The 27,438-nt window shown below is 40.2% G+C and overlaps 1 protein-coding gene and 1 long non-coding RNA gene across 4 annotated transcripts in view; one reads left to right on the top strand and one right to left on the bottom strand.

The window, feature by feature from the left end:
• Positions 1 to 323: 323 nt before the first annotated feature.
• LOC140117803 (uncharacterized) overlaps positions 324 to 27,438 on the bottom strand; it is an 85,420-nt gene continuing 58,305 nt past the window's right edge. For 2 of the 3 annotated variants that reach the window (XR_011853084.1, XR_011853083.1), the window contains exons 2-5: positions 15,173 to 15,227; positions 11,080 to 11,267; positions 7,040 to 7,201; positions 324 to 2,338 (exon numbers count right to left, since the gene is read on the bottom strand). This is a non-coding gene — a long non-coding RNA (uncharacterized lncRNA). The remainder of the gene's footprint in view (positions 2,339 to 7,039; positions 7,202 to 11,079; positions 11,268 to 15,172; positions 15,228 to 27,438) is intronic. The other variant, XR_011853085.1, reaches the window with a different exon arrangement.
• LOC140116519 (inhibin beta B chain-like) lies at positions 19,425 to 22,780 on the top strand. Its single transcript, XM_072133033.1, has 2 exons — positions 19,425 to 20,240; positions 21,427 to 22,780. The coding sequence occupies exons 1-2, from the start codon at positions 19,886 to 19,888 to the stop codon at positions 22,170 to 22,172; spliced, it is 1,101 nt and encodes a 366-aa protein (XP_071989134.1). The 5' UTR covers positions 19,425 to 19,885; the 3' UTR covers positions 22,173 to 22,780.

The following is a 27,438-nucleotide window of genomic DNA, read 5'->3' as shown; positions in this document are numbered from 1 at the left end:
ATGTACAAGACTGCAAAGGAATTTCATAGGGGTAGTTTTTCCTAATCTTTACACGGTGGAAAGAACTGACTGTGCATTCTCCATGTAGGTCAATAGGCGCAAGCGGCCTCAGCTATTTTCAGCACTTCCATTGATCTGAATGGAGAACATTTGGTCAGTTTCCACCACTGCTCCATTCAAGCAGACAGTATTATGCCATAAATATCTAAAATAGGACAACCCCTTTAAGGTCATACCAATGACTTGGCTATGCAAAAAAAAAACTCCACAAAGCTTCTTTTTAAACCATTCTTTATTGGAATTATTTTTTGTGTATTGGGCCATTGTCTTGAAGCATCATCCATCATTTGCAGATACACATTTTATTAATGGTTTCCTCAATAACCACAGGTCAGGGGTCATTAGGCAGCAAAGCAGATCGAAACCATGATGTTCTGACGAACATGCTTCATATTTTTTGTATGGTATCAGTGTTTGTGTGCATGTTTTACCCTTACCCTTACATGATACACCTCTTTGACAAGAAAAATGACAATAGCCTATTTCAGATTTAATTCTTGGTTACATAACATATTGGTGGATTTGTCCGTCAGTAGTGGATTATAACATAGGCGGTTTGGCTGGTAACCCAGGACCCAAACCTTTAAGGTGGGCCATGGCCACCCAAACCACCCACCAAATTTTATACTAAGAAAGACCTTCACGCATTCCTGCTTTCAATACACATGTAAATACACATGTAAACAATAACCTTTTCAGGACCTCTCAAGGTCTTCCAAGGGGTCTGAAACTGCAGAATGAAAGCAGTCAGAAGGGACGCAACCTCCATTCCCCATGAAGCTGATTCTAGTTCCATATGTAGGAAGTGGATTCCAGACTTGTAGGGGCTATAATATACATACAACCCAGGACCCATGGCCGTCTCAATCGGCCCTGGTGACCGGAGTGATGTACATGGTAGGGGATCACAATTTTATTGGTGAGAGTCCAATTGTTGGGTCACCCACAGATCCAGAGAATGGGGGTCCATTTCTCACTGTTATCTGTCCATTCTCATGATCAATGGGTGTCCCAACAGTCAGACCCCTGCTGATCACACTATTATCCCCTATCTTGTGGATAGGGCATAACATGTAAATTTGGTACAACACCTTTAAGTCATGTTGTCCATGCTCAAAGTAATAGGACTTTGCTTGAGTTCCTCACCTAGCAACTTTAAAGGCACTTACCGTTTTATTACGACTCCTCCATAAAGTAAAATGTATTATCAAGTGTATGAATTGTAAATGCATTCCCACCTGGGGAAACACATCTTAAATTGCTAGTAAACTACTAGATTCACTCTCCATTTTACATGAGGTAACAGTGTTATTTTGCTGTTAGATAATACCCTGGTTTATACCGCTATTTATAACTCATATACCTCTATACTACTACTGCGAATACATTGCTACCCTGATGTGCATAAAATATCATTTTATGGCTATTCTTTAAATATCTGACCAGATTGAATTTGTAATGCAGGTCATGTCTTCTGTGCAGGGGATTCATTGAATTGGAACATCAGTAATAAAGAAGCTAAGAAAACAGGATGGTTCACGAGAGGTTTTGGATTCAAGACTATGCTCCTGTGACCTGGTGCATAGGAAAGGATATGAGGTAAGCAAGGCTTAAAGGAATTAATGCTAAAAGCAGTCACTCTATGCAATTATCTGACCCAGATTCATTAGTCCTCAGCTGAAAAATGGGCCAAGTGAATGTACATGTAAGTCAAATAGGAAAGTAAGTAAACATGGCTTATACAGTATGTGGTAATAGAAGAGGTAGATTGCATCCTTCCTTCTAGAGCGCTCCTGTAGTTGTATGGAGAAATCAGGCTCATATAAACTATGGCACACCTACCTTTATTACTTATGAAAAGCCATAGAGTTACATGAGAAATGTCATGGACATGAACTAGGCACAGAGATAATAGTGACCTATCCAACACCAAGTCAACAGTTTATTGGATGTGAATAATTTACTTGTCCAAAATCAGAATATCAGAAGAAGTTAGGAACTCCTTTGGCAGCCATCTTCATACTGCGTTATGTGCCACTCCATAGTAAACATATTCTAATACAGACTGTATTTGTAGATAGAAGGATTTGTATAATATCTATTTCATCCTGAAATATATTATGGACAGCAGAAATTATGTTAGTTACTGTATAGTGTTGACAGGGCAGCGTAAAGCTAGATAAGAGGATAGATCTTACAACTTGCAGCAGATCCTTCACACAATGTAGAAGCATGAAGAATGAGGTACTGTGAAGTTAGGTAACCATGTCTGTGAGCACTGTAAACAAAGAACAAAGGATAGGTGAGAAAACTTAAAAAAAAATGTGGGGCAACCCCTTTAATACACATAAAGGGGTTTGGTGAGTTATAGAAGCAGGACTGTGAAAAATGTATTTATAATTCAAGATTGTAGCTTGACTTGAAGCACTGGGGAAGTGTAATCATACTTCTTTTTTCTTTCAACTCTACAATACACTACTTCCCAGACAGGGGCATAACTATAGTGGTAGCAACCATAGAAGCTGCTATGGGGCTCACAGTGTCAGGGGGCCCCAGCATCTGACTTGATACTCTGAAGAATGGAGGATGTGCACCATTATATACATATTATGCTGCGCACTGTACAGCATAATATGTATATAACAGTGCACATCTTCCAAAGTACACAACATAAATTAGCAGCTCAGAATAGAAATGTCGGGGGAGAGGGAGGGGACAACAGACCGACAGCACTAGAATCTCTCCTCTCTAATTCCTCCTGTGTATTTTCCCTATGTGGTCAGCAGCTACTGGGACAGATCTGTGTAAGTGTATAAATGTATACATCAGTGTATCAATATGTATGTATAAATGGGTGATTATAGAACTATGTTTATTTTCTGAGGTGGTAGGGAGGCCCCATTCAAAAGTCTGCTATGGGGCCCTGCCTCTCCTAGTTGCAGCCTTGTTCCCATCCCTTCTCCTACACTGTATTATCCAACCAGAAGCCTGATGAAGCTCTTATTCAAAACACAGGGGAGAAGAAGTGTGCTGAGATCCTGCACAAGAGTGTACCAAGTCCAGCTACAATCCTGGAATATAAATTCATTCTTCACAGTTTTGCTGTTATTAAAAACACACATAAAGATATGATTACACAAGTCTACAAGGCTGCTACCCAACACTATCTGCAGCTTTGGTCAGAGATGCAGTATACTCTCTTTAATAGTTTCAGGTACCAAAGACCTACATTTCACATTTACACATGTCTTCCCTCACCGTTCAAAGTGCTTATATATATTGAGCTGGAAGGACACTGCAGGACACAGAAACATTCAACACATTTATGCATACAAAATAGTTCATTTAAGGAACACTCCTGTCAAAGTGAATTCATTGATAAATGCATAGTGCGGGCCTGAAGGAAGAAGTTATCACACGACCGTAGGGGGGCGTATATACAGCCACCGTATATACAGGTGGTCCCCTACTTAAGGACACCCGACTTACAGAAGGCCCATAGTTAAAGACGGACCCCTCTGCCCACTGTGACCTCTCTGGATGCTTTACTATAGTCCCAGACTGCAACGATCAGCTGTAATGTGTCTGTAATGAAGCTTCATTAATAATCCTTGGTCCCATTACAGCAAAAAAAAAATTTGAAAGGACCCTCTCTTGTATGTAACCCAGGGACTGCCTGTACAGACATAGGCAATGGGCGCACAAAGTGGTATGGAGCGGTATGGTGCTGCACACGTGCGGCACCGTACCGTTCCCTACCTGGGGAAAAGGTTTGATTTGTCAAAGGTTGTAGCTATAGTCTCCAGCAAACTCCTGCCCCAGAAAAAAGTGGTGTAAATGGGGCTTAATAAATGTGGTCTACTCTTCTTAGCTTTACTTTAATGTGTCAAATATACAAGCAAGGGTCCACAAAGCAAGCCCTTTGGGATTAATGCAATCATTTAGTTAAAGCTCAATGGTAAATGCAAAAGAAATACCTGACTGCGCCTTACTGTGCATAATAGCTAAAAGCGGAGCACTGCTCTATGCTTTCTGTGAATACTGAACACTATACTGATTCATAGACATGCATTCAATAGAAGCGCTCTAGATTCCATTCCAAAAGAGATATAGAGACATATTTCAAATAAAAAGTATTATTCCATATTCGGTTGTTCATTGGCGTGGATCCTGTAATCTGTCAGATTAGGGAGGAAAGGTCTTTCATGGACAATGAAAAGAGATGACAGAATCTTAGTTGGTTCCACAAAATAAAATCTAAAGCAGACAATACAGTAAACGGCAAAACTGAGCTCTGGTCAAGGTGTCTCAGACATCAATGTACAACTTGCTTCTCATTAACCTCTGAACGTTAATGGAAAATGCAAAAGTGCACGTCCGCAGAGTTTCCATGTTGGGCTTTGTTCATACCATGATTTTAAAGATCACATTATATGTTTGAGACAAGAAAAAAAGAAAGAAAAATTAAACATTTTTTATGAAAGTATCTGGATGTACACCGCTTAGTGTCATAGACCTCTATGTGCAGACTAATGGTATATTCCTTATACTTCTACAGGCAGTTTACCTGTTAAAAGCAAGAATGATTTCACAGCACTTTAATTACTTTCTGAAGATCTGATGAGGGAACATTGATTAAATGTTTCATCAACATGTTTTAGATATAATCACAGATGTGGTGCCCAGTTTTATGTCATGTGGGCCTTACCCTCCAAAAATACCCCCACCAAATTAGTTCCCCCTAATCCTGTCCCCAGCCCATTAATATTTATTGAATTTTTATTAAAATGTGTGTGTGCATACGTAGTTTTAAACGATCCGACCTCTTATCAAATAAGAGGTGGGATCGTCGTACAGGTCCCCTAGCAGTCGGCCGTATTCATGAGTGGGCAGCTTACACACCCCCTCCACACCCCTGTCAGTCAGGGACCTGTAAGAATCACTGGCAGCAGCACAATACAGGGGTGTGTCGGCCGGCCCTCTCATGAATACGGCCGACTGCTAGGGGACCTGTACAACGATCCGACCTCTTATTTGATAAGAGGTCAGATCGTCTAAAACTAAGTATGCACACATACATTTTAATAAAAATTCTAATATATAAATATAAATGGGCTGGGGATAGGATTAGGGGGAGCTAATTTGGTGGGGGTATTTTTAGGAAACTACCAGCAGCTTTAACAATACAAAGCTGCAGACAGTGTTAGGTGACCTGGAGATGTATGTAATCATACACCATTATGGATGTTGTAAGTGGCAGCAGGAGTGGGAAAAATTCACTTATATTCCAGGATATTTGCTGGACTTACAGCAACACTATGTGAGATGTCAACGCTAAACAATATCACAGCTCCATCCCTCTAATGTAACCAGCATCAGGCATCTTGTTAAATAGTACAACAGTCCACCTCCAAATCCAGCTCCAATCTTTGAATATCCATTTCCACACTCCTGCTGCTACTAACATTACACACAAGGTTATTGTTACATATATCTCTGGGACATTACACTGTCTTCAGCTTTGTATGTTCAAAGCTGCTGGTAGACTGGTAGACCTTGTAAGAACAATGAATAATGTCCAGTTCATCCCAATAGTTAGACGCGCAAGAAGTATTGGACAAACTGTGAACCTTCTAGGAAAATACAAAGAAAATCCAGATATGATAAAAAAATCAAATTTCAATTCAACAAAAGTTCATTATCAAGGAGTATCTGAACCAATCCAGGCCTCTAACAAAATCACTGGATCTATTAATTATTAGAAATTGGTTTAATAGACATGTCGGGATGCAAAGACAATTGCATAACAGTCTTTGGAAATGTATCAAGCAGAGTAAAAGTTAATGACCCGGCTCAATGATACCCAGCGTCTAGACTTTCATCTTAAAAGTTTAAACCTTTGGACCAAAAAAGTACTGTGTAGAGAATATTGGTTGGGCTTTGTCAGCAAGACGACTCCTTGGCCCAGAAACTTTTTGTCAGCTGTTTGAATAAATAAAACATTCCGTCTGTACCACACAAAGAACAATGTGACAGTGGCAAAATCATCTCTATATTGATTTCAATGGAAAACCGAAGTGACCTACATGCAAGTCTGAATCCATGTAGGAAAGCCCATATAGGGAATTTGGTGGAGATATTTCACCCTTAGGCTGTCATAGGGAAATTGTAATAGTACATGGCAGCCATTCATCTTGATGGACATCTAGGGATCTCTCCACAACACGAAACCCTCCTACAGGAAAGATTTTTTGCTTTAAGTACTTAGTACTTTTTGCCCACAAGAAGACCCCTTCCAGTGGGCAACCTCACTCTATTATACAGCACCCTCTCCTAACCCATCACTGTACAGCAGTCCCTCTCAGTTACAGACCATCTACTTGCTATACTGTGTCCTCTTCTGTACAGCACCTCCCTCCTATGCTGTGCCTCCATTCTACACATCACCCCCTTACTATAAAGCAGTGATGGCGAACCTTTTAGAGACCGAGTGCCCAAACTACAACAAAGACCCGCTTATTTATCGCAAAGTGCCAACACAGAAATTCTATTTGTGATTTATACTCCCTGCTCACACAGTTTCACAGTTTTCATTGATACCAGCACCTGAGGACACCAATATAGCAGAAAATAGTCCCAGGTAGCGCTGTCACTTTAAAATAGCTATGTGCACAGTAAGTCCTGGACTGTCTGGGACTGCAGGAAGATACCTAGAGTCATCTCTGGTGATGGCCTGAGTGCCCACAGAAAGGGCTCTGAGTGCCACCTCTGGCACCAGTGCCATAGGTTCGCCATCACTGCTATAAAGCAACCCCCATCCTCATACAATGGACCTATACAGTGATCTCCTACACTTTTCAAATCTACCCCTTTACACAGTGCCCCCCTTTTTTAGGCATCATCAACTTTCTGAGGCAGATAAGTGTGTAATAGGGCTTATAAAACATTCCCTTGCCCTACTATTCAAAAAATTAATTACCTGTTGCTCTTCGTATTTACACGTTGCTTCACTTTCAGGCCAAGAATCAAGCAGCATTATATCCAAAGTGTATCTGGACTTTGTCTTGTGTCAAATTGCATGGCAGAATGTAATGAGTCAGCGCACAGTAACTGTTCTCTCTCATCTCCATCCTTCCGAAAGCTGCACAAGATAGGAGAGACATACTTCTTTCTGAGAATATACAACTCTTTATGAGAAAATAAAATTGTAATAAGAGGACTCAAACTAATCTTTAAGAAAAACTAAAGGTGGATAAAACACATCAATAATAATTCCACTGTAATTGCGTCTACTGCCATGTAAATGTATAACTTTTTTTTTCTTGTTTAATAATTTTATATTACCGTATTTTTCGGGCCATTAGGCGCACCGGAATATAAGGCGCATTAGTCCGATGCGCCTTATATATGTAATAATTCCATATATAAGGGGCATCGCACTATAAGGCGCGGGGTCCGGGGGCGTGTCGGAGGTCCGGGGGCAGAGCGGAGACGCGACAGGACGCGACGGGCGCGGCGCGGAGAAGAGACGCGACGCGACCCGAAGACGAGAAGCGGCGACGCGGGGAAGGTGAGTGGGGAAGGTGAGGGGGAGGTGGAGGATGGCAGCGGACCATACTTACATAGGTCCACACTACCGGAGACAGCAGATCTCCAGCGGGAACTGCAGACCACGCGGCAGAAGTTGTTCGTGCCGCGTGGTCTGCAGTTCCCGCTGGAGATCTGCTGTCTCCGGTAGCGGGGACCTATGTAAGTATGGTCCGCTGCCCAGCGTCATACATAGGGCGCACCGGACTATAAGGCGCACTTTGGATTTCCAAGGAAATCCAAGGCTTTTAAGTGCGCCTTATAGTCCGGAAAATACGGTACTTTATTTTTAAAATGTTAACATTTTGTATTTTTTTTTCACAATATAAAGGATCTTCGTGGGAGAGTAGTTTTTTGATGGAAAAATAAATATATTTTTTGAATCTATAATAATAAATTTACTATTTCTGATCATTCCTATATTATGCACAAATATACACCATTCATATAAGTTCTAATTCATATAATTCGTATCAACACATTAAAGCATACATGACAAAAAAGTCTACCACAAAAAGCGCTGAAAACTGGTGGATTTAAAAGAGGAGGCAAAATTTGGCACCCAAAATAGAACGAGTCGAGAGTATAGGAAAACACCAATATTGGGACACCGACACTTCAAAAATACAGGTGCAAAAGGTGCAGAGAGGAAAAAAAATTGCCGCCAGTTTTCCATTTGAAAGGATATAATGGGGGTCATTTACTAAGGGCCCGATTCGCGTTTTCCCTACGTGTTACCCAAATATTTCTGATTCGCGGCGATTTCCCCTGAATTGCCGTGGGATTTTAGCGCACGCGATTGGATTGTGGCGCATTAGCGCTGGCATGCACACGACGTAAATCGGGGGGCGTGGCCGAACGAAAACCCGACAGATTTAGAAAAACCGCCGCATAAAAAAAAAAAGTGTCGCGGAGCTTGCATTTACCTTCACTCAGCCCGGCTCTGTGTACTCCAGTGCGTTCCGGGGAACTTCAGCACAGCAGCGCCACCTGGTGGATGTCGGAGGAACTGCCTTAATGAATCCCGGCCGGACCCGAATCCACCGCAGAGAACGCGTCACTGGATCGCGAATGGACCAGGTAAGTAAATCTGCCCCAATAAATGCCCCCCCCCATTGAAAGTGATGATGGCGGGGGAGTTGTTCCTCGTTTCAGGAAGCCTAGAATCTAGCAACAACTTCCAAACTTTTAAAAACCTATATCAATTGAAGTTTTCCTGTGGCAGGCATCAGAAGCTATAGGGAAAAATAGCCATATACTGCAATAAAGTAGTATATGGTACAAGTTTATGAGCCCTCTGCGAGGAATTATTAAAATGTGAAAAAATTTTAGTTTAAAAAATGGAAATAGTTCCCTATTTTTTTCAAAACTCATATAAAACAATCAAAATGAAACATAAACCTATTGGGGCATATTTATCAGGGCCTCTGCGCCACCTCAGTCAGATTATTGGCAGCACTTCCAATTATTTTGCCCTTTCCGCCACCTTCTCACCACTCGCTGCTGCCTCTGACTTTTCATTTGTGGAAGCCTCTTGATGTATCCTGCTGCGAAAATGTAGTGGCAGGGCCATCATACGTCGGCGCACAGGTGCTGGCGTATGATAAATATGCCCCATTGTGGGTTATTTATCATTAGGGCGGCTCCTTGGAACAGTTCTAAGGGTTTATTGAGCATTGGTTTTCCTTGTCTTTTTTGGTGTAAAAAGGTCTCAAAGTAGTCCACTTTGAGGTTTTTTGAGACTTTTCACTGCTCACAGGGCGATTTCCACCTCTTCATTAATCTGGTGTAAACCATAGAACTACAGTACTGCTAGTGCAACACCGTGCACAGCCAGATTCATGACTTTTACAAAAAGTCTCATAACAAGTCTCACAGTTACTCCAGCCCCCTGCTCGTCTATGTGCTGGGACTTTTTATGTATGTTGAGACTATTTTGGGACTTTTTGAAAAAAAAATCCCAGACAGTAAATAGACAACAAGAACATTCATTAAAGGGCCAAAGCCACTTTAGTGAATATGATGGGCGGCTGAGCTCCAAAGACTGACCCAAGGAGCTGGGCTAATTATAAATAACCCCCCTTTTGGAGCTCCATGGCCATGAGTTTCATTAAAGTGGCTTTGGCCCTTTGATACATGTTCATTTGCTCTAATTGCTGTATGGAATTTTTTTTCCAAAAAGCCCCAAAATAGTCTCATACTGAATAAAAAGTCCAAACACATACACCCGCAGGAGACGGGAAAGGCTTTTTATGGGACTTTTTCCAAAAGCTCCAAGTCATGAATCTGTTATATGTTTATTCCAGGTTAATGAAGTGGCAGAAATAGCCATGTGAGACTTTTTAGCAGTGAAAAGTCCCAAAGAACCTCAGCAACACTAATGATAAATAACCCCCATTAGGTATAATATCAACAACAATATAAATATTATACAGTTCTACACTGTAATAGGTGAAAAATCCATAGATCTGCTTTAACCCCTTGGCACACACTGCTGTCATGCCGTGAGTGGGGCAAAAATTCAATTAGATGAATGCGAAGTAGTGGAAAGCATGAAAATGCACTCTGCCCTCCATCACATGTTTTACTGAGGTTTTATCTCCACGGGACATGTCACTGCAGGAGACGTGGCTGCTCCTGCCCGCCTTTTACAGTAGCACATAGTGTGTCAGCACATGTCACACATGGCTGGAAATGTTGTCTCTGTCCTGCTTCAAAGTCTGTAGTTCTTCCTATTAGCATTGATAAATCAATTTTTATGACGGAAATATAATTTAAACAATTAGTTAGTCTGCCTAAATTAACCATTTCATGCCAATTTGATATTCATTATGACCGGGATGAATGAAAATAGCGGTTATCTGTAATGATAAATTTAAAAAAATCTAACTCCATAAGGTATTTGCATACAAAATACTTATAGTGGGCATACATTGTAGAGTGTCGACTTTTGGGACTTTTCTTGGCTTTTCTGCTGCTCAGGCCTATCTTAGTGGTTTTTCCTTATTGATACATGTGGCGTTTGGTCTTTAGGGAATTTTTGACTTTTTAAAACAAAAGTCTCCAAAAGTCGCGTTACAAGCTAAGGTCAGGGACATCCGTAGATTTGTGCAAAAATTTGTAACTTTCACATCTGGATTACGGTGATAACTCGGGGTCAGACAGTAGGTGTTCTCCTTATGGAGAGTTTGCACTGTTTTGACCTGGTTGGTCTCCTCAGTGCAGCGTAGGGAACTGGATTGGCTGTGTGAGAGGCTATGGACTAGGGTCACACAGTAGGTGTTCTCATTATGAAGCCATCCTTAGGTCAGTATAAAAAAGTATATAAAATAAAAATTTTACTCCTAGACAATACCTTCAATTTACAATTGTATAATGTCGTTTTATTAATGGTGAGAATTAAAGGGATTAAAGAGTTAATGTTAGTCATACCATCCTTGGTTGACAGCCAAAAGTCCAGTGTGTTCAGGTCCACACAACATCTTCTCACAATCTAGGCTCATAGGTCAGCTTGGAGAAATACACTTCACTCGAATCCAAAGTGACATAATACCATGCAGAAATCTTCCACATTACTCAATCACACTGCATGATTGAATGTCGCCAGGCTCATATCTGCACTATGGACAGTAACATGAGGAAGAAATAGACAATTAATTTATATGATATCAAATATTTTACAACATTGCGTCTATATTAAGTAAAAATAAAACATGTTATCAACTAAATTATGTAAATGATGTACAGACAGTCCCCAGGTTATGTATAAGATAGGTTCTGTAGGTTTGTTCTTAAGTTGAATTTGTATGTAAGTTGAAACTGTATATTTTATAATTGTAACCCCAGCAAGAAAATTTTGGGGTCTCTGTGACAATTGAATTTTGAACTTTTGTGTTGTCATAAGAACCAGGATTAAGAATAAATCTTAATTGCAGACACCTGTGATAACTGTTCCAGCTGATTATTGTAGCCTAGAACTAAAGTACAGTAAATTACCAACATCCAGAGGGCCGTTTGTAACTAGGGGTCATCTGTGAGTTGAGTGTTCCTAAGTAGGGGACGGTCTGAAATACTTATTTTATAATCTTGTTTTACCGATGCAACAGTAATCATAACAATAGTAAGAATCATGTGAAACCTATGTGCAAAGGTGGGTATGGAAATATACAGTATTTATATACTGTACTGTAATATACAGTATTTATCATCGGTTTTCCTGTTTTGTTTTTTTTTTTGCTAAAAAAGTTTCACAGGAATATTTCTACCTCTTCATTAATCTGACTTGAGACTTGAGACAGTTACTCCAGTCCCCTGCTGGTGTATGTGCTGAGACATTTTATGCATTTTGACACTTTTTTGGAACTTTTTGTAAAAAATTCCCAGACAGAATAAAGACCATAAGAACATTTATTAAAGGGCCAAAGCCACTTTAATGAATCTGATGGGCAGCAGATCTCCAATAATAGACATAGAACTGTCCCAAGGAGCAGGTCGAATAATAAATAACCCCCAGTGCATTCAAGTCACTGCTTACACTACAATGAATAGTAAGTCTCTTTGGCGTGGCTATAAAGGTTGTAGCACTTCCAACCTCAATCTTCAAACTAAGATAAGCACCTCTAACACTTTGAATTTCTTTAAAAATGGTTTTCCCAACTTAGGAAGTTATCCCCAATCCACAAGATTGGAGGGTTCAACAGCTGGGACTGCCACTGATCACACAAACTGGACCAGCAAATAGGGAAATGGTGATCCCGTTGTCACTAACGGGTGGAGAATGATACCCTGTAGGGCTGAATGAAGCAGTGTGCTCCGCCTGCCACACAACCAGTTAGTAAGTTACCGTTCTAATTTCTGGAAGGTCCCATTCTCATGATTAGTGAGGATCCCAGCTGTCGGACCTTTACCAATTAAGGTGGTTATCTGCCATCCTGTATCCTTAAAATCAACCCCTTTACGTATTATAAATTTTCCACTCTGCTCTCTGCACTGGCTGCAGTATCCCCTGCAGTATCAGGTTTTCTGTTTAAATTCATGTAAGGGAGGCTGCGCAGAAAATTGCATCTGTAAGGGGTGCAATACATGACTGCAGATGTCTACATCAAAGATGCTGCTGAAGAGGAGAAGGTAGCAAACCATACCCCTAATTGAAAGGTATCTTGATACATTTTAGCAAAAGGCTTCAAATGTATTCAGCTTGTCATATATGTTTAATAAATGCACAAAAATACCACTTGGGGGAGCCTTGGATAATCCCTATAAGAAAATGTATGTCATTGTAGAGAATCATGACCTATGAGAGTCACTGCTTGGCAGAAAGTCCATAGTATTATTCTATTACCTAATAGCTTTGTCCCAGCCGTATATTTCTCAAGACTTTTTGGAATGACACAACATTTAAGCAGATGAGACATCACTAAGTAATTTAAATAACATTGATCTTGCTTGATCTTATACCTCCTGGTTCAGTAAGGACAATATCCACAGTAAGTTTCAGTTTGATCATTACTTAGCAAATACCAGTAAATAATCAGCAGTTTTGCAACCACAGAAAAGTGACAGCAGCACGCCAAGTGGCACGTAACTCAATGATATGCTTATTGACCTATGAATTGATGCAGACTCATAGAAAATGTTCTTCACCTTTGTTCTCATGATGGAATGTTTAAGTAAACTGTAGTTGAAATGCTATGCAATGTGGAAAAAAAAGAGTTTTTAAAGGGTTTTCTTGCATTTTGTCCAGTAGAGTCAGTAAAACATAACTAAAGAAAAAAAATACAAATTTGAAATAATGCTAAGAAATGAATTAAACCTATAGAAATCCTATGTGTTGCAGAAAAAAAATTATAGATAGATTTTTTCTGCCTTGAGGGCAGGATTTGATAGAGAGTGTCTGAGGTCTATGATATATTGGATTATAGGATTTGGAGATAAAAATAATTTACAATCAGCAAATAAGAACAAATTAGAAAAATAGTGATATAATTTGAAATATGGTTTTAATGAGTCCAAACAAAAACTGTTGTCTCATTCCCTTTAAACCTTGCAGCCAGCAGGTTTATAATTATATGCTCCCTAAAGGCTAGGTTTCAAGGCTATGATTTTATTGGGTTTTTGTCTTGGTTTCTTTACAGGTTACTGCAAAAATCCAGGTGAACCACATCTGCTTTTTTTGTGATTTTGCACAAATAGCTGTAAAGACAAAACTACATGACATACTTTGGGAAAGACCATAAATCTGACATATTTCAACAAAAGGAGTATTTCACTAAAAGTAACTTGTGGCAGCATAACAAAAAAAAATGGAACACAAAAAACATTAATAACTTGGTGTTCTTTAGAAACATGGGGCTGATATATCATGATTTATGCATCAGTTTCTGGTGTAGTAGTCATGAAGTGGTAGATATTGTGCAGTCATTGGCTGTACAAAAGAATTCTTATCTATTTCACTTTAATGCCCATTCCCAGCCTTTGTAAAAAGTAGGTGGAGCAGGACTTGGATCAAGGTGGGCCTGGTATGGCTTGACCCAACACATTTGCCAGAAAACTGGTGCAGGTCATCGCTGAAATCTAAAGCTTGGGCTGGTGTAGAATCTCTTTGGCCGCATTGAACCTTATGTGCTACATTTATTAAAAAACATTTACCATCAGTCAGATTGACTGATGCTAGATCCCTATTGCTGACCTGCCTGTTTTCAAAATTCATACCGGGACTGGGTCTTTTTAAATCAAGCAATGGCCATATAACGTATAACATGTTTTAAAAATATGTAAATGAGCTAGAGGCACTCTGGGCTACGTCACCGGAGTGCCTCCTGGCTCTGCTGGCTATTAATTTATTCATGCCCCTACCTTGTTCATTGTCCAGTTTCACTGACATTCAGTGATAGGCAGGGTCAATGAACAAGATGGGGGGATGAATAAATTAATATCTGACGGAGCCAAGAGGTGCTCTGGTGACGTAGTCATGATCGCCTCTGGCTCATTCGCATATTTTTAAGGTTCTATTTATATGATATTCAGCTGTTCCTAAATATAAAAAGACCCGGTCCCAGAACAGATTTTGAAAATGGACATGTCAGTAATAGGAATCTACCATCAGCCAGTCTGGTTGGCAGGATAATTATCAAACGACGGTCTTGATATATTGGCCCTGTAATGTGTGAAACCATCCTATTTTTAGAGCTCAGGTAAGGATACTAATTACTTATGACCCCACCTTAGTCATAAAGATACTAGAACTTCTTTTGGCCAAACACTACGATAAGAACAAACATATTTTGGAATTAACTAGGATATACCGGTCCGGACTCGGCTTGTTCCTGTGTACTCACAAAGGTGAGGTGTCGACGTAAGTAGACAAATATGTGCTTGCTAATCTCCCCTGATTGGTTTGCTTTAGTTTTATGGTTTCAGTTATATTTTATGAATATATCAGATCATTATTACATAAACTCACAATAAAAAGGCTGTACTTATCATGTTATATGGAAATGTGGATAGGAAATTTTTTACAAATTACCTTTAGCTCCCACAAAAAGGTCACTGATGCTCCTGTACATCATACATTCACAAACCTGCAAAAGGAAAACGATTTTTGGTTATAAAAGCTAGGAATATGCATAATATATTAGGTTTATAGAGAAGGTAGTTACAGTCATATTGTACAGTACATTGGTAGGAGAACAGACATGAAAGCAGTAGGATTCAGGCAGCCTGCACTGTTTGCATTCGAACTATACTTTGTACCCACACTCATCAGATTTGCCAGGTTCCTGATACAACAGGTCTCTGCAAATTTGATATTGAAGTTAGGAAGACTAGATTATTTAGATCAGTGTTTTATCTGTGTATGAAACTGATGTACCCAGATGTACCCAGAGCTGAAAATTTAAAGGAGTATTCCCATCTGTACATTCACATTTAATTCAATTCACCTGCCATATTCATACATTTCTTCAATTAGATGTTATTAAAAAATGTACCTGTGGGTGGATAATTTCCCTTAAATGTAGTCATGTTGTCCCTTGACAAGATTGCTGTTCTTTGATACGACCAACCCCACACTCTGGCAGTCGTAGCCACATATGCACTTTTGATACGACCAACCCCGCACCCTGGTGGCGGTAGCCACATATGCACTTTTTATATGACCAACCCCACACCCTGGCAGTGGTAGCCACATATGCACTTTTGATACGACCAACCCCGCACCCTGGCAGCGGTAGCCACATATGCACTTTTGAGCCTTACCTGATCACCTGGATTCAGCATTGAATCCAGGTATTGATAGACCTAACATCTTTATGATCTTTATTGTTTATTTTTATATCAGTTCTAAGATAAAGGGCATGATTTGAACTTTTCAGGGTTTTAAAATATTTTTACAATTTTTTTAGGCCCACTAGGGCGATTGTGGGACATGCATCATCTCTTCATATCTCTTTCATCATCTATTTCATATGCAAAAAATGTGTTTCTCAATGGAATCTCTCCAGTAGTGGTGGTCCTATCCAAGGATAACAATCTTGTTATTAAGGGACTATTTGGCTACATTTATGGGAAATTATCTTCACACAGGTACAATATATGTATACAGCAGGTGATTTAAATTAAATGTCAATTCCCAGATGAGAATTCTCCTTTGAGCCTGGCCCCAGCAAAACTATCCCATATCCAAATTAAGCTGTGAGTACAGAACAGTATAGTTGGATCTGCTCTGCTCCTGAAAATGCTGGTACCACATAGAGTGCTGCCTGTCTTTTGCTGCTATGCCACCAGAAATAAAATAACGTGTCCCTTAATGTTAATCACATTAATGGGGTAATTTTTTTTCCTTATATACTTAAATAGGGCATTATACTATGGGGCACAATGGGGGTGTTACTCTTTTGTAGAGGCACAGTAACCATGGGTATTTTTTGTTGTTACAAAAGGGGCATAGCCATTGTATGGTATCTGAAAGTGACATTCTTATTGTATGAAGACATAGGGAGGCATTTATGGAGGTACCATAAATGGCAGAATTATTGTATAGAGCCACAGAGCAGGCTCTACTACAATTGTAAAATTTTATTTTCCTGTGTACAGACAGACAGTATTTCATTTTCCATGCCGTGCATTGGGAACAGGAAAAAAAATCCAAATACAGTGAACTCTTGTTGGGTAAGTGTGATTACGAGGATACTAAATTTTTTAAAACTTTTTGTGCTAAAAAGTCTTCTTTTTGCCATATTCTGACACTAATAACTTTTTCATACTTTGGTATATGAAGCTGTGTAATGTATAATTTTTTGCAGGACATGATTATATTTACATTTATACCATTTGTGGGACTGTGTGACCTTTTGATCAATTTTTATTTCAATTTTTATCAGTTGGAAAATGATGAAGGGGCATTTGAGACATTTGGGTGCTATTTTTTGTTGCGGGGTGTACCGATGGAAATAACCATTTTATACATTGATAGACCTAACATCTTTATGATCTTTATTGTTTATTTTTAAATCAGTTCTAGGATAAAGGGCAAATATTTTTACAATTTTTTTAGACCCTCCCAAATACTCCCACACTACAGTATAGCAGTATGTTGTGCACCACCTGCACATTGTAGCAGATCTCCTGAAATCATATGTCCTGGGGGTCTTATAAAATCCCCAGGGTGTCAAAGCGAGGGATTGTTGCTCCCCATGATGTCACTGCCCACATGCCATTGGCTGTTACATGATGCCGACTCCCCTCTCTGCTGCCTCCCATGTACTGGCTGAAGCAGTTAAAGGGCTGGAAATCTTCCCTGGCCGATAGCTTTAATGTGGTATGACACATACACACCTTTTTATTTAATCTGTGTATCTCATTCTCTGCCAAAAGACTAATCCCTTTGAGAGTTCTGACTAAAAATGTCCTAAACCACTTGTCCTAAATAGGCTAACACTTTCTTCATGTAAATTTTGAGTAATGTCAATAAAGGAAGCAATAGTGGAAACAAATATTCCATAAGTATCATAAAATCCATATTCACCTCAATGGGCATATGAGGACGACATATTAATGTCTTATCTCTAGATCTGAGTTCTGAGATTCTGTGTGACTTATTACTACTAAATAATAAAGTCTTTAAGGGAGTTTTCAGGACGTATATATTTATGAACTATCCTTAGGATAAGTGATGAATAGTGATGAGCAGACCCAAACCCACATTGTTCGCATCCATGCAAGTGTCTGGGTGTTACCAGTGGGGGTGAGCGTTATGGTTCAGTACCCGAATTTAAACTGAACCTTAACAGATTGGGTCATTCTGCGTAAATATTAGATTGGTGGAGTTCAACAACCAGCATCCCCTGTGATCAGCTGATCGCAGGAGACACATCAATAATCCAGTACTGATCGCAGATCAGGGAAAAGTGATGGTGAGTATCCAGGTTCAGTACCCAAACCAAACCGTCATGTTTGTGTTAGGCCAAACTCTACCAAACCCTAAGGTGTCTGTTCATCTCTAGTTATGTTTAATGGATTGGCAGAGTTAAATAACATCCTTCACCTTTCATCAGCCATTAGCAGGAGAGTGTGGTTCAGTACCCGAACTCGCTCATCGGATGTTTAATAGAAAACTTGTGTAGAAAACCTGAATAATCGCAGTGCCTTGCGACCCACCAGGTATAGCAATTACTATCCCCTTTATGCCAGCTCCTGCGCACTAACAAGAACAAGGTTTTTGCTTAAAACATTGCCCAAAACTAGCCACTAGCTGCTGTAGCCACCCACTAGATACAACACAAGTCCTAAACTCTTGATGTATCTATCATGCATTGTATGATCTCCCCCAGCTTTCTTGTTTCATCTCAGTTCACTGTGGTACTTCCAGCATTGCAGTTCTGCTATAAGCTGATCAGTGGTGGTGCTGCATTTTGATCTTCTAGAATTCATGAACCATCCTAAAATAGAATGAATCAGTAGTCAAGTGACTAATCACCAGCCATATAAAATATTGGATTTATATTATAGCCATAAAGTATCATCCAAATCTAAAATCATTTCTTTCTATGTTCTTAGTGAGTTGCAGCTTGTAAATTTTTAATTGGGTGAATTTGATTGCTCCTCATTGATAAAGATTCATGTAAAAATTTTGGAATACTCATTCTTAATGTTTCTTCAAAGTATGTAATCATAAGCCACATACTTTCAACAAAGGAAGTTTTGTCAAAACTATGAGCATTGTATTTGTTTATGGACAAAGATTGCAGTGTGTGAAAGCGCACACATCTGGGGGTTTCAATCAAATGCCTGAGCAGAAACGTGATTTATAGATATGTAAATCTAGACTTCGTAAGTGTTCATATTTTACATATACACTCCAATAATGGAAAGATAACTGACTGCAGGCATGATGCCATCATAAGGGCTGCAGAACCCTGCTGTCATCAGGACTGACAGAAAGTTGTATTGTGTGAAAAGGGGATCAGATCTTTCCTTATCATACACCTTACGCTGGAGATCACATCTCTGCCCTGGGACAAGCACCTTGTTCTCCACGTGGCTATTGGTTTTGAAAAGGAGGGAGACTGTAAATAGAAGTGGAGGGGTGAAGCAATCAATACATGATAAGAGAGGGCTGTGCTTTCCAAATGACTGGCTGTGCCAAAAGGGCAAATAATATTTAACACCCTGTACAAAAGCTTTATGAGAGCTTGTAGCACTAAGGGGAGGAGAGAAGAAGAGAGTGTAATTACCAGCTGCAGTATATAGGGCAGTGTAACAGGAGGGAGAGGCTTAGGACAATTCAAAAGTAGTTACCATTACCTGTTCAGCTACACACTGAAGCTATCCTGACTGTGACTCGTGGGTCGTACCCTGCACACGATTGTAAGTAGCATCAAAGAAAATACAATACAGAAGAATCTACATGGTGCACTTCTTGACTGTCCTACTAACAAAAAGTCAGGTCAGGACTGGTGCCTATCCTCAAGATCAACCTGTCGGATCCACCTGAAGCTCTAGAACTGTGATTTCTGCATCGTTGACCTATCAACTGACAGGGGGTGTCTTGGAGTTAATCCCAGACTCAATAGCCACATGACAGCTAATGCTGGACCAGATCTCTGATAAAAGCAGGATGCTAGCTGTGCAAGAACCACAACTGTGTAAGAGCTGAAGAAAGTGTTGGTGAAAGACACTCAAGATAAAGAAGTCAACGCCTTCCAACTTTCTTCATCAGCTTTTCAAGAATTTATCTGTGATGGCTGTAAGAACCCACAAAGAAGGTATCTGTTTTTATCTGCTAACCCTGCTAGGAGCTTGGGCAGCCTCTACCCAGACTGGTGGGAAAACTGAATGCCCATCCTGTGGGGTACAAGACAAAGATGCTATGATGGAGATGGCAAAGCAACAAATACTACAGAAACTACATCTTAAAGAAAGACCAAACATCACACACCCCATTCCTAGAGCCGCAGTGGTCAACGCTCTGCGTAGATTGCACTTAACCAAGCCAAGAATGGAAGGCCTTTTTGGGTCTCCAAGCTGGGACAGCAATAGTGAAAATTATGAGACAGAACAACAAAGCTATGAAATCATCAGCTTTGCTGATTCAGGTAAGAATTCCATCATTCACAACTCTTTGATGTATATATCATGCTGAAAACGTAGCTTTTTTTTTTACCAGAAAATAAATACTTTCCTTGTGCTATGTCTCTGTAGTACAACTTAGAGTCCCATTATATAGAACACAAGTTCTTATGCTAATAGAAAGGAGTTACTGCCCTATTACTGTGTGTTATAATACTAACAATATGTAATGATAAATCACAAAGCATTAAACTATAAAAGAAACACAATTTAAAGGGTTAAACTATTTACATATTCAGGGTTTAGGCAAATATGTATGTACCTAACTTAAATAGAGATAAACGTATATTACAAAGACCTTATTTTCTGATATAGTGCATCTGTAGTCACCTTTACTATGAGAATGACCTGTCAACCTGAGCCGGTACAGGAGAGGTTGCGGCAAACAGAATAACAGACTAGAAATACCAAAAGTCCAGACACAACACTGTACAGCACAGGTCAGGCAGCTCCAAGAGGTCAATGCTACTCAAAAGATTGAAATTTGCAATAAACCTAATTAATAAATGCTAAAGTATTTGTGCCTAATTATATACATGTGCCCTGTGTAGCAATCACTGGGGTTAACCTGGGCTGTGGGATCTAGTAAAGCTAAAGGGGCATGGAATGTAGTATGGACTGAGTGTGTAGGTATTCCCTTTGCTGGTGAAGTAACAAACTATTCTGTTTTATGGATTCTGCTTCATGGGCAAACAAACAGCAGCGACATCTAATGGGCATACTAGTTTCTGCACTATCAAGTATTTAATGACCCTAATCCAGTCGTGAGGAAAGCTGGCACAGAGTTATCGAGAAAAAGAAAGTTAATTGGACCTTGCCCGTAAACCCCTATTCATCTTGTGAAACTAGAACCCTGTCAACCTTTTGAGTGGTGGGAAATAGCTACACAAAACTCACATGGCCTTAGCTGTGTCTATAGATTTTAATGGGAATTGGGAAGATGTAATCAATTAATGATAACACAAAGATGGGAAAAGTTATAGCTATTCTGTGGCCAATGGACTGCTTGGAGATTCAGTGCTGAAACAGCTAAGTGATGGAAGTAATTTCTAAAGCTAAAATAACTGATTTCATAGTTTGTAAATATCATTCAGACAAAATTAAAATTGACAAATTATAATCGAATTAATAAAACAATCTTTTTTTCTACAGAAAGCAGTAACAAGTCCAGAACAACCCTGACCTTCCAGTTTACTAGAGAAACTGAACAAAATGTCCATGTTTTGCAAGCCCATCTCTGGGTCTACCTCAAGTCCAACAGAACAAACCAAGCTAATCAGGTGATTAGATTATACATGGTGCAAGCGGCTGATAGTTCTCGTCTTTTATTAAATGAGAAATTACTTGAGCCGAGATGGACTGGTTGGCAGACATTTCCGCTGAAACAAATGCTGCAGACATTTTTTGATGAAGGAAATAAAAGTTTAAAACTAGAACTTGATTGTGAGGGTTGTGAGAACATGCCCATTATTCTCAATACTAATGATTCCAACCAACCCTTCCTTGTAGCGCAAGCAAAGGTACGAGAGCGAAGCCATCATGCTTCCAAAAGAAGTCTCAAGTGTGACCAAAATTCTAACCTTTGCTGCAGGAAAGACTATTATGTAGAATTTAAGGACATTGGGTGGAGTGACTGGATTATACAACCAGAGGGATACCAGATAAATTATTGCATGGGCCTCTGTCCAATGCATATGGCTGGGGCACCGGGAATTGCCGCCTCATTCCATACAACAGTCTTCAATCTCATTAAAGCCAACAACATCCAGACAGCGGTGAGTTCATGTTGTGTTCCGACAAAAAGACGTCCCCTGTCCATGCTTTATTATGATAGAAATAACAACATTGTCAAGACTGACATTCCTGATATGATCGTGGAAGCTTGTGGATGTAGCTAAGGGTACGCCCGTACTGACATAGAGCAGAGAGAAGCTGGCTTGTCTCTTAGGCCTGCTGCGCTTGCAGGAAAAAAAAGACAGAAAAACAGAACTAGTTTCCCGGTACACACCTGGAATCTTGAAGGTTAACATGTGGCTATAAAATACTTGACGACTGGATAATTTTGCAATATGTTTTATTATAATACACATTACAATAGCATTATGTCTATAGCTGTACCAATCCATCACAATGGGACTCAGGCTATAGAAGGCACCACACGTCTCCGCTATTCAGATGAAGATAAAGCACATGCGTGGGATTCTTCCTGTAGCAACACGATCAATGTAATGAACACTACCAAAGATTAAACAACAAGCATGAAGACAGAGACTGGACATTTGTGCAGCAATCTTGTTACATTCTTAAAAGTGCCAAAATCAAAATCGGGAAAAAAAGAAAAGGAGCCATCAAAGACGTTTTACACACTGCTCCCATTTCATAGAACTGTTGTACGTGAAACTTGATGAAAACTGAATGTCATTATTAAGTGCTCACCTGTCTTTTTCCATCGACCTAGATAATATAGCACAACTAACTTGTATTGTATTTTATATTTTATTTGTATATAATTATTATTTTTATTACTTTACACTGTTTAATAAACAAACAAAAAACCTTTGAAAATGTGGTCCTTGTCAAATTGATGCCGTGGTGGCACAATGCAGTCACAGGTTGAAAAGCATTTGTATTGGGACACTCATGAGGTTTTCCCAGGACATTAGAAAAAGAATAAATATGCTTCCCCAGGATGAGGCCCTACTAAACTTTTTTTTCATAGAAATGCTAAGCCAAATTGACGTTTAAGAATTTGACTACCTTGTTGTATAGTGGCAGCGCATACTATCAAGGAAGGAACTGTGATTAGCAAGAAATCATATACATGGTTTGCAACAACATTTATGTGGGCATTTTTATTAGCAAAGTTACAACCACATTAAGGATTTCCAGCAGAACATTACCCAGCACACCAGCGTCCCAGCCTTTCCTCCTTCTCTTTGAGGCTGCGTTCACACACAGTATTTGAATTGTGTTTAAAATGCAGTTCAAAGGCAGCAGGGAGGGGCTTGGCATTTTCATTGGACCGCTTGCAATCTGCAATGAGCACCCCATGGCTTTCATGTAAACAATTTGTTGCTGATCGCAAGCAATTCAGTGGAAACGCATCTGTGATTGAGCCAAGACCCTCGCCTCAGCCTTTGAATTACATTTCAAAATGCTCTATAGGCTAAATCACACTTCTTTTAGGTATTGGTAACTATTTACCTGCATTAAAGCTGTCTGGGTTTGGGTTTGCATGTGACATTTAAATTACCTGTGGACGCAAGCGCCAGCACAATGCCACTAGTGCACCACCAATTTTCGGAGGGATCCCCCTGAACGTCTATGAACCTGAACTTTGGTCCACTCAACACTATTCATGATGTAATCTAAATAAAGACCCACATTTATCAAAAGCTTGCCTGTGAAGTGTGCAGGGTGGGTCTAGTTCATGAATCTGGTGCACCCTGCACTGTTCTGGTAAGTGTGCACCATTATTTTGCACTTTATTCATGCAGCAGAATTGTGGCGCACGTTGGACAGATTTATGGGCCACTAACACGCCCGTTTTGGTGCACATTTTTTCTGTCTTGTCGGACATAGAGCAGCCGCGACACAAAACTGGTGCAGACACTGTATAAATACAGGTGCAAGCAGTTTGCACGTTCTTTCTAGTGCAATGTCAGACAGAAAACTGGCACAAACCCATGGCCACCTAAACCACTGACCAACTTTTATACTGAGAAGGACCTTCACCCATGAAATCCTTGTACATCTGTTCCTGCTCTCAATACACATGTACACAAGAGCCATTTCAGGAGCTTTGAAGGTCCTCTAAAGGTCCTTAAGTCAAAGATTGAATTGATTCATACAGCCCAGGGCCCATGGCAGTCTTGTCAGTGGTAGTAGTTATATAATATAAAATATATTGATTGATGCTAAGTGACAGAAGACATGGATGATAGTGGGTAATAACACTAGATCTTCTCTGTACCACCTCTGTAGTCAGCGTTATCAGGTAAGTACTATATATAGTTTTTATTTTGTTTGGAGGCTGGGATAGAGTTGAAAACCAGCAGAGAACTTTGTATTTCTCTATCAGAGTTTTTTGTTTGCTCCCATTTGATAACAAACATCTGCTTTCATGGGAAACCCTATAACACCGATGTCAAGAATGCTGCATACACACAAAGATCGTGAAATTCTGTATTTTTCCTATCCTGTGCTATGTGACATTTATCTATACACATAGTACTGTATGGTATGATGTGTGTATCCTCGTCCTCCTAATGTCCACCTAGTGGTTTGTAGGGATACTACATTTTCTTCATACTAACCCTACCTGTACACTAAAATATGCAAACATTAGATCCACTGGGGGGTGGGGGGATATATAGTATTGCCTATATATTATATTTATTTATTATATCTCGGTGCTACAATTTAGCTTTTTTTTTCAACACTTATGACTTTTTTGTTTTGATAGCTTAATTTGGTTGCAGCTCTTTAATCCCTACACTTTTCCCAACACTTTTTTGGCCCATTTTTTGAAGCAAAATTGGACCAACTTAATGCAAATGTAACAACTTCTAGCATTGGTCTTTAATGTCGTTTGACATTTCTGATGATCATTTGTTCTTCTTACCGAGCGCAAAATACATAAAGGTCACAAGCCACAGTATAACATCACAGTGCAAATCGCTGCTAAATCAGGTGGCAAAAAAAAAACCACCTTGTCACAGCGGCACCCACGATCCTCGGTACGGATCGCGGGTACACACGTGCCCTTCCATGTGGCGGGACACCCCCGGCCCAGACTTAACTCTCCAGCGCTCCTGCTTTTCCAACTAGGGCACATCCTCTCTCCAGGCCGTGCGCGTCCCCACTCTCTAGGGTCTGCGCGTGCAGGCTCTCCTAGCCTTAAAGGCGTCCTCCTGATTGGAGCTCGTTAATCCGGCCTCATCCTTATAATCCGGCACCTCCCTTCCTTCCTAGCCGGATCTTCAGCATTCTTCATGGAACTTCCAAGGTTTCCACACATCGCTTCCAACAGCGGTTTCTGTTGAAGTGATTGCCGTTTACAGATGCTCCTGTCCTCCAGCATTTCCAGACGCCTCTGTGTTTCCTGTATGTTTTCCATGGATGCCTTCATGTTCCCTGTGTTCCTCCAGCGTTTCCAGACGTCTCCGTGTTTCCTGTCTCCTGCATTCTCAGATGCTCCCGTGTTCCAAGCATTTCCAGACACCTCCCAGCCACCAGCTCTCCTCCAAGGACCTCTCCGTTCCTGTCTCCCTGGGTCCTGTGTCAGCTTCTGCCTGCTCGCCTGCCGTGATTTCCAGCTCATCCTGTCAAGCCGCATTGCTACTGTCATCCCAGGCTCGGGCTGTGTCCTACATCCCTGTCATCCCTGGCTGCCACTGCTGGCCTAGTCGCACCCGTGGAATGACCTGGTGGCACCCTGCCACATCAAGACCATCCTGCTATGCGGCAGGCTCTGGTGAGGACCAGGTGCCACTTAAACTCTGGTTCCGGGTTGTGGCTAGTACTCTCTCCATCTCCCGCGGTTGTCTCCTCCCTCTGGACTCTTCCCATAGAGACTTTTAGTTCTGTTGTCTGTGGACCGTTACACTCCTATTGCCAAAAATAATAAATGCCCCCCACTTTCTGTTGTTTGTGCCACATATTTCATCGGCATGTAAAATCCACTTACTCACCGAGACAGTAAAAAAGATTTCAAGAGCCACAAACATAGGCACCCCTGCTCCTCTTCACCCTGATCCCAACGCTGTCTGTTGCTATTCTTGACATGCTGGGATCACCTAGAAAACAAAGTCCCCCAGCACAGAGTGCAGTGACAAGATGTCCGGTGTTCCGGGCTGCTAATTCACGCCTGTATCATGACGTCACCTCGCTCTCCCTTGCTTCCAGCTGGACATCTTGTCCCCAGGCTCCGTGCTGCTAATTATAACTTTGTTTTCTAGGTGATCCCAGTGTGTCAAAACTAGTCACAGACAGCACCAGGATCAAAATAAGGAGGAGCCGAGGAGAGCATTAATAGGTTTTTTATGTTTCCAAAGTGGCTGATTTCCTTTAAACTTTTTTTCAGGCTTGGGCCCAAGATAACCTTAGATTTTAAAGGGAAGTGTGGTGCTACATTTTAGAGAGGAGCACTGTGCTACATTTTAAAGGGGGTTTTCATTCTTTGTTATAAAGGGGAGTTCTGTGCTTCATTTTAAACAGGATTACAGTGGTTCATTTCAAAGGGGGTGCTGTGCTAACTACATTTATAATGTGGATGCTGTATTTACTAATTTAATGAGGAGGTCCCAGAGTAAAATATGAGTTAACAAAGGGAAACTATACAGTACTATGCACTGCAATTTGTTGAGGGGTCAGTTTTGAAGGGCAAATATTACTATAGAGCACTGTAAGACATAGCTGTTATCTAGGGTACATAATACTGACAGTTTTTTTTAGGGATGTAGTGTTTAGTTGTGCTCCAGAGGCCAAAGTGACCAAGTTGCAAATTCTGCAGTCATGGGAAAGGATAAGTCTCCAAGATCTATACTTGATGGAGAAGGATTGTCACATGTGAGGTCTGTGCCTGTCTGATGGCAGCCCTGATTGCAATACATTTATAGCTGGTATATATTTATGTGGGGTTATTCACTGCTGATATATATTTGTGTGTGGAATATATTCATTTTTGGTATATAGTTATATTTGCAGGATATATTTATACTCTCAGTATATTTATTACTGGTAATTTATATATGCATCATATTCATGACAGGTATCTATAAGTATTGTATATTCATTGCTGGTATATATATATGTGTTTGCTTCATTAAATGCTGGTTACTTTTTCAGGTATATATTTATATATACAGTTTTTGCTATATATATGTGCTATATATTTACTGCTGGTACTCTTCATTGTAAATTATCCCAGAGCAGTTGGTTTCTTAGAGTTCTTTAATATGATTTTTAATGGAGTCAGGTTGCCATTTCACTTTTCTCCTCAGGACCAGAACCAAAATGCCTTGTCAAGGGTCAGTAATCAAAGCAAAAGGTGGCTACTTTGAAGAACCTAGAATATAAGACATATTTTCAGTTGTTTCACACCACTTCATTACTGCTTTGCACACTCTTGGCAGTCTCTTGATAAGCTTCAAGAGGTAGTCA

This window comes from Engystomops pustulosus, chromosome 2 (assembly GCF_040894005.1).
Source record: "Engystomops pustulosus chromosome 2, aEngPut4.maternal, whole genome shotgun sequence".
NCBI classification, from domain to species: domain Eukaryota; kingdom Metazoa; phylum Chordata; class Amphibia; order Anura; family Leptodactylidae; genus Engystomops; species Engystomops pustulosus.
This window is presented reverse-complemented; position numbering and strand designations above follow the sequence as displayed.

Bases quoted from the DNA above. Each gene is read 5' to 3' on its own strand.
- LOC140116519 (XM_072133033.1), top strand. From the start codon at position 19,886: ATGGCTGTAAGAACCCACAAAGAAGGTATCTGTTTTTATCTGCTAACC. The intron at 20,241-21,426 runs GTAAGAATTCCA...TTTTTTCTACAG, and splicing joins CATCAGCTTTGCTGATTCAG to AAAGCAGTAACAAGTCCAGA.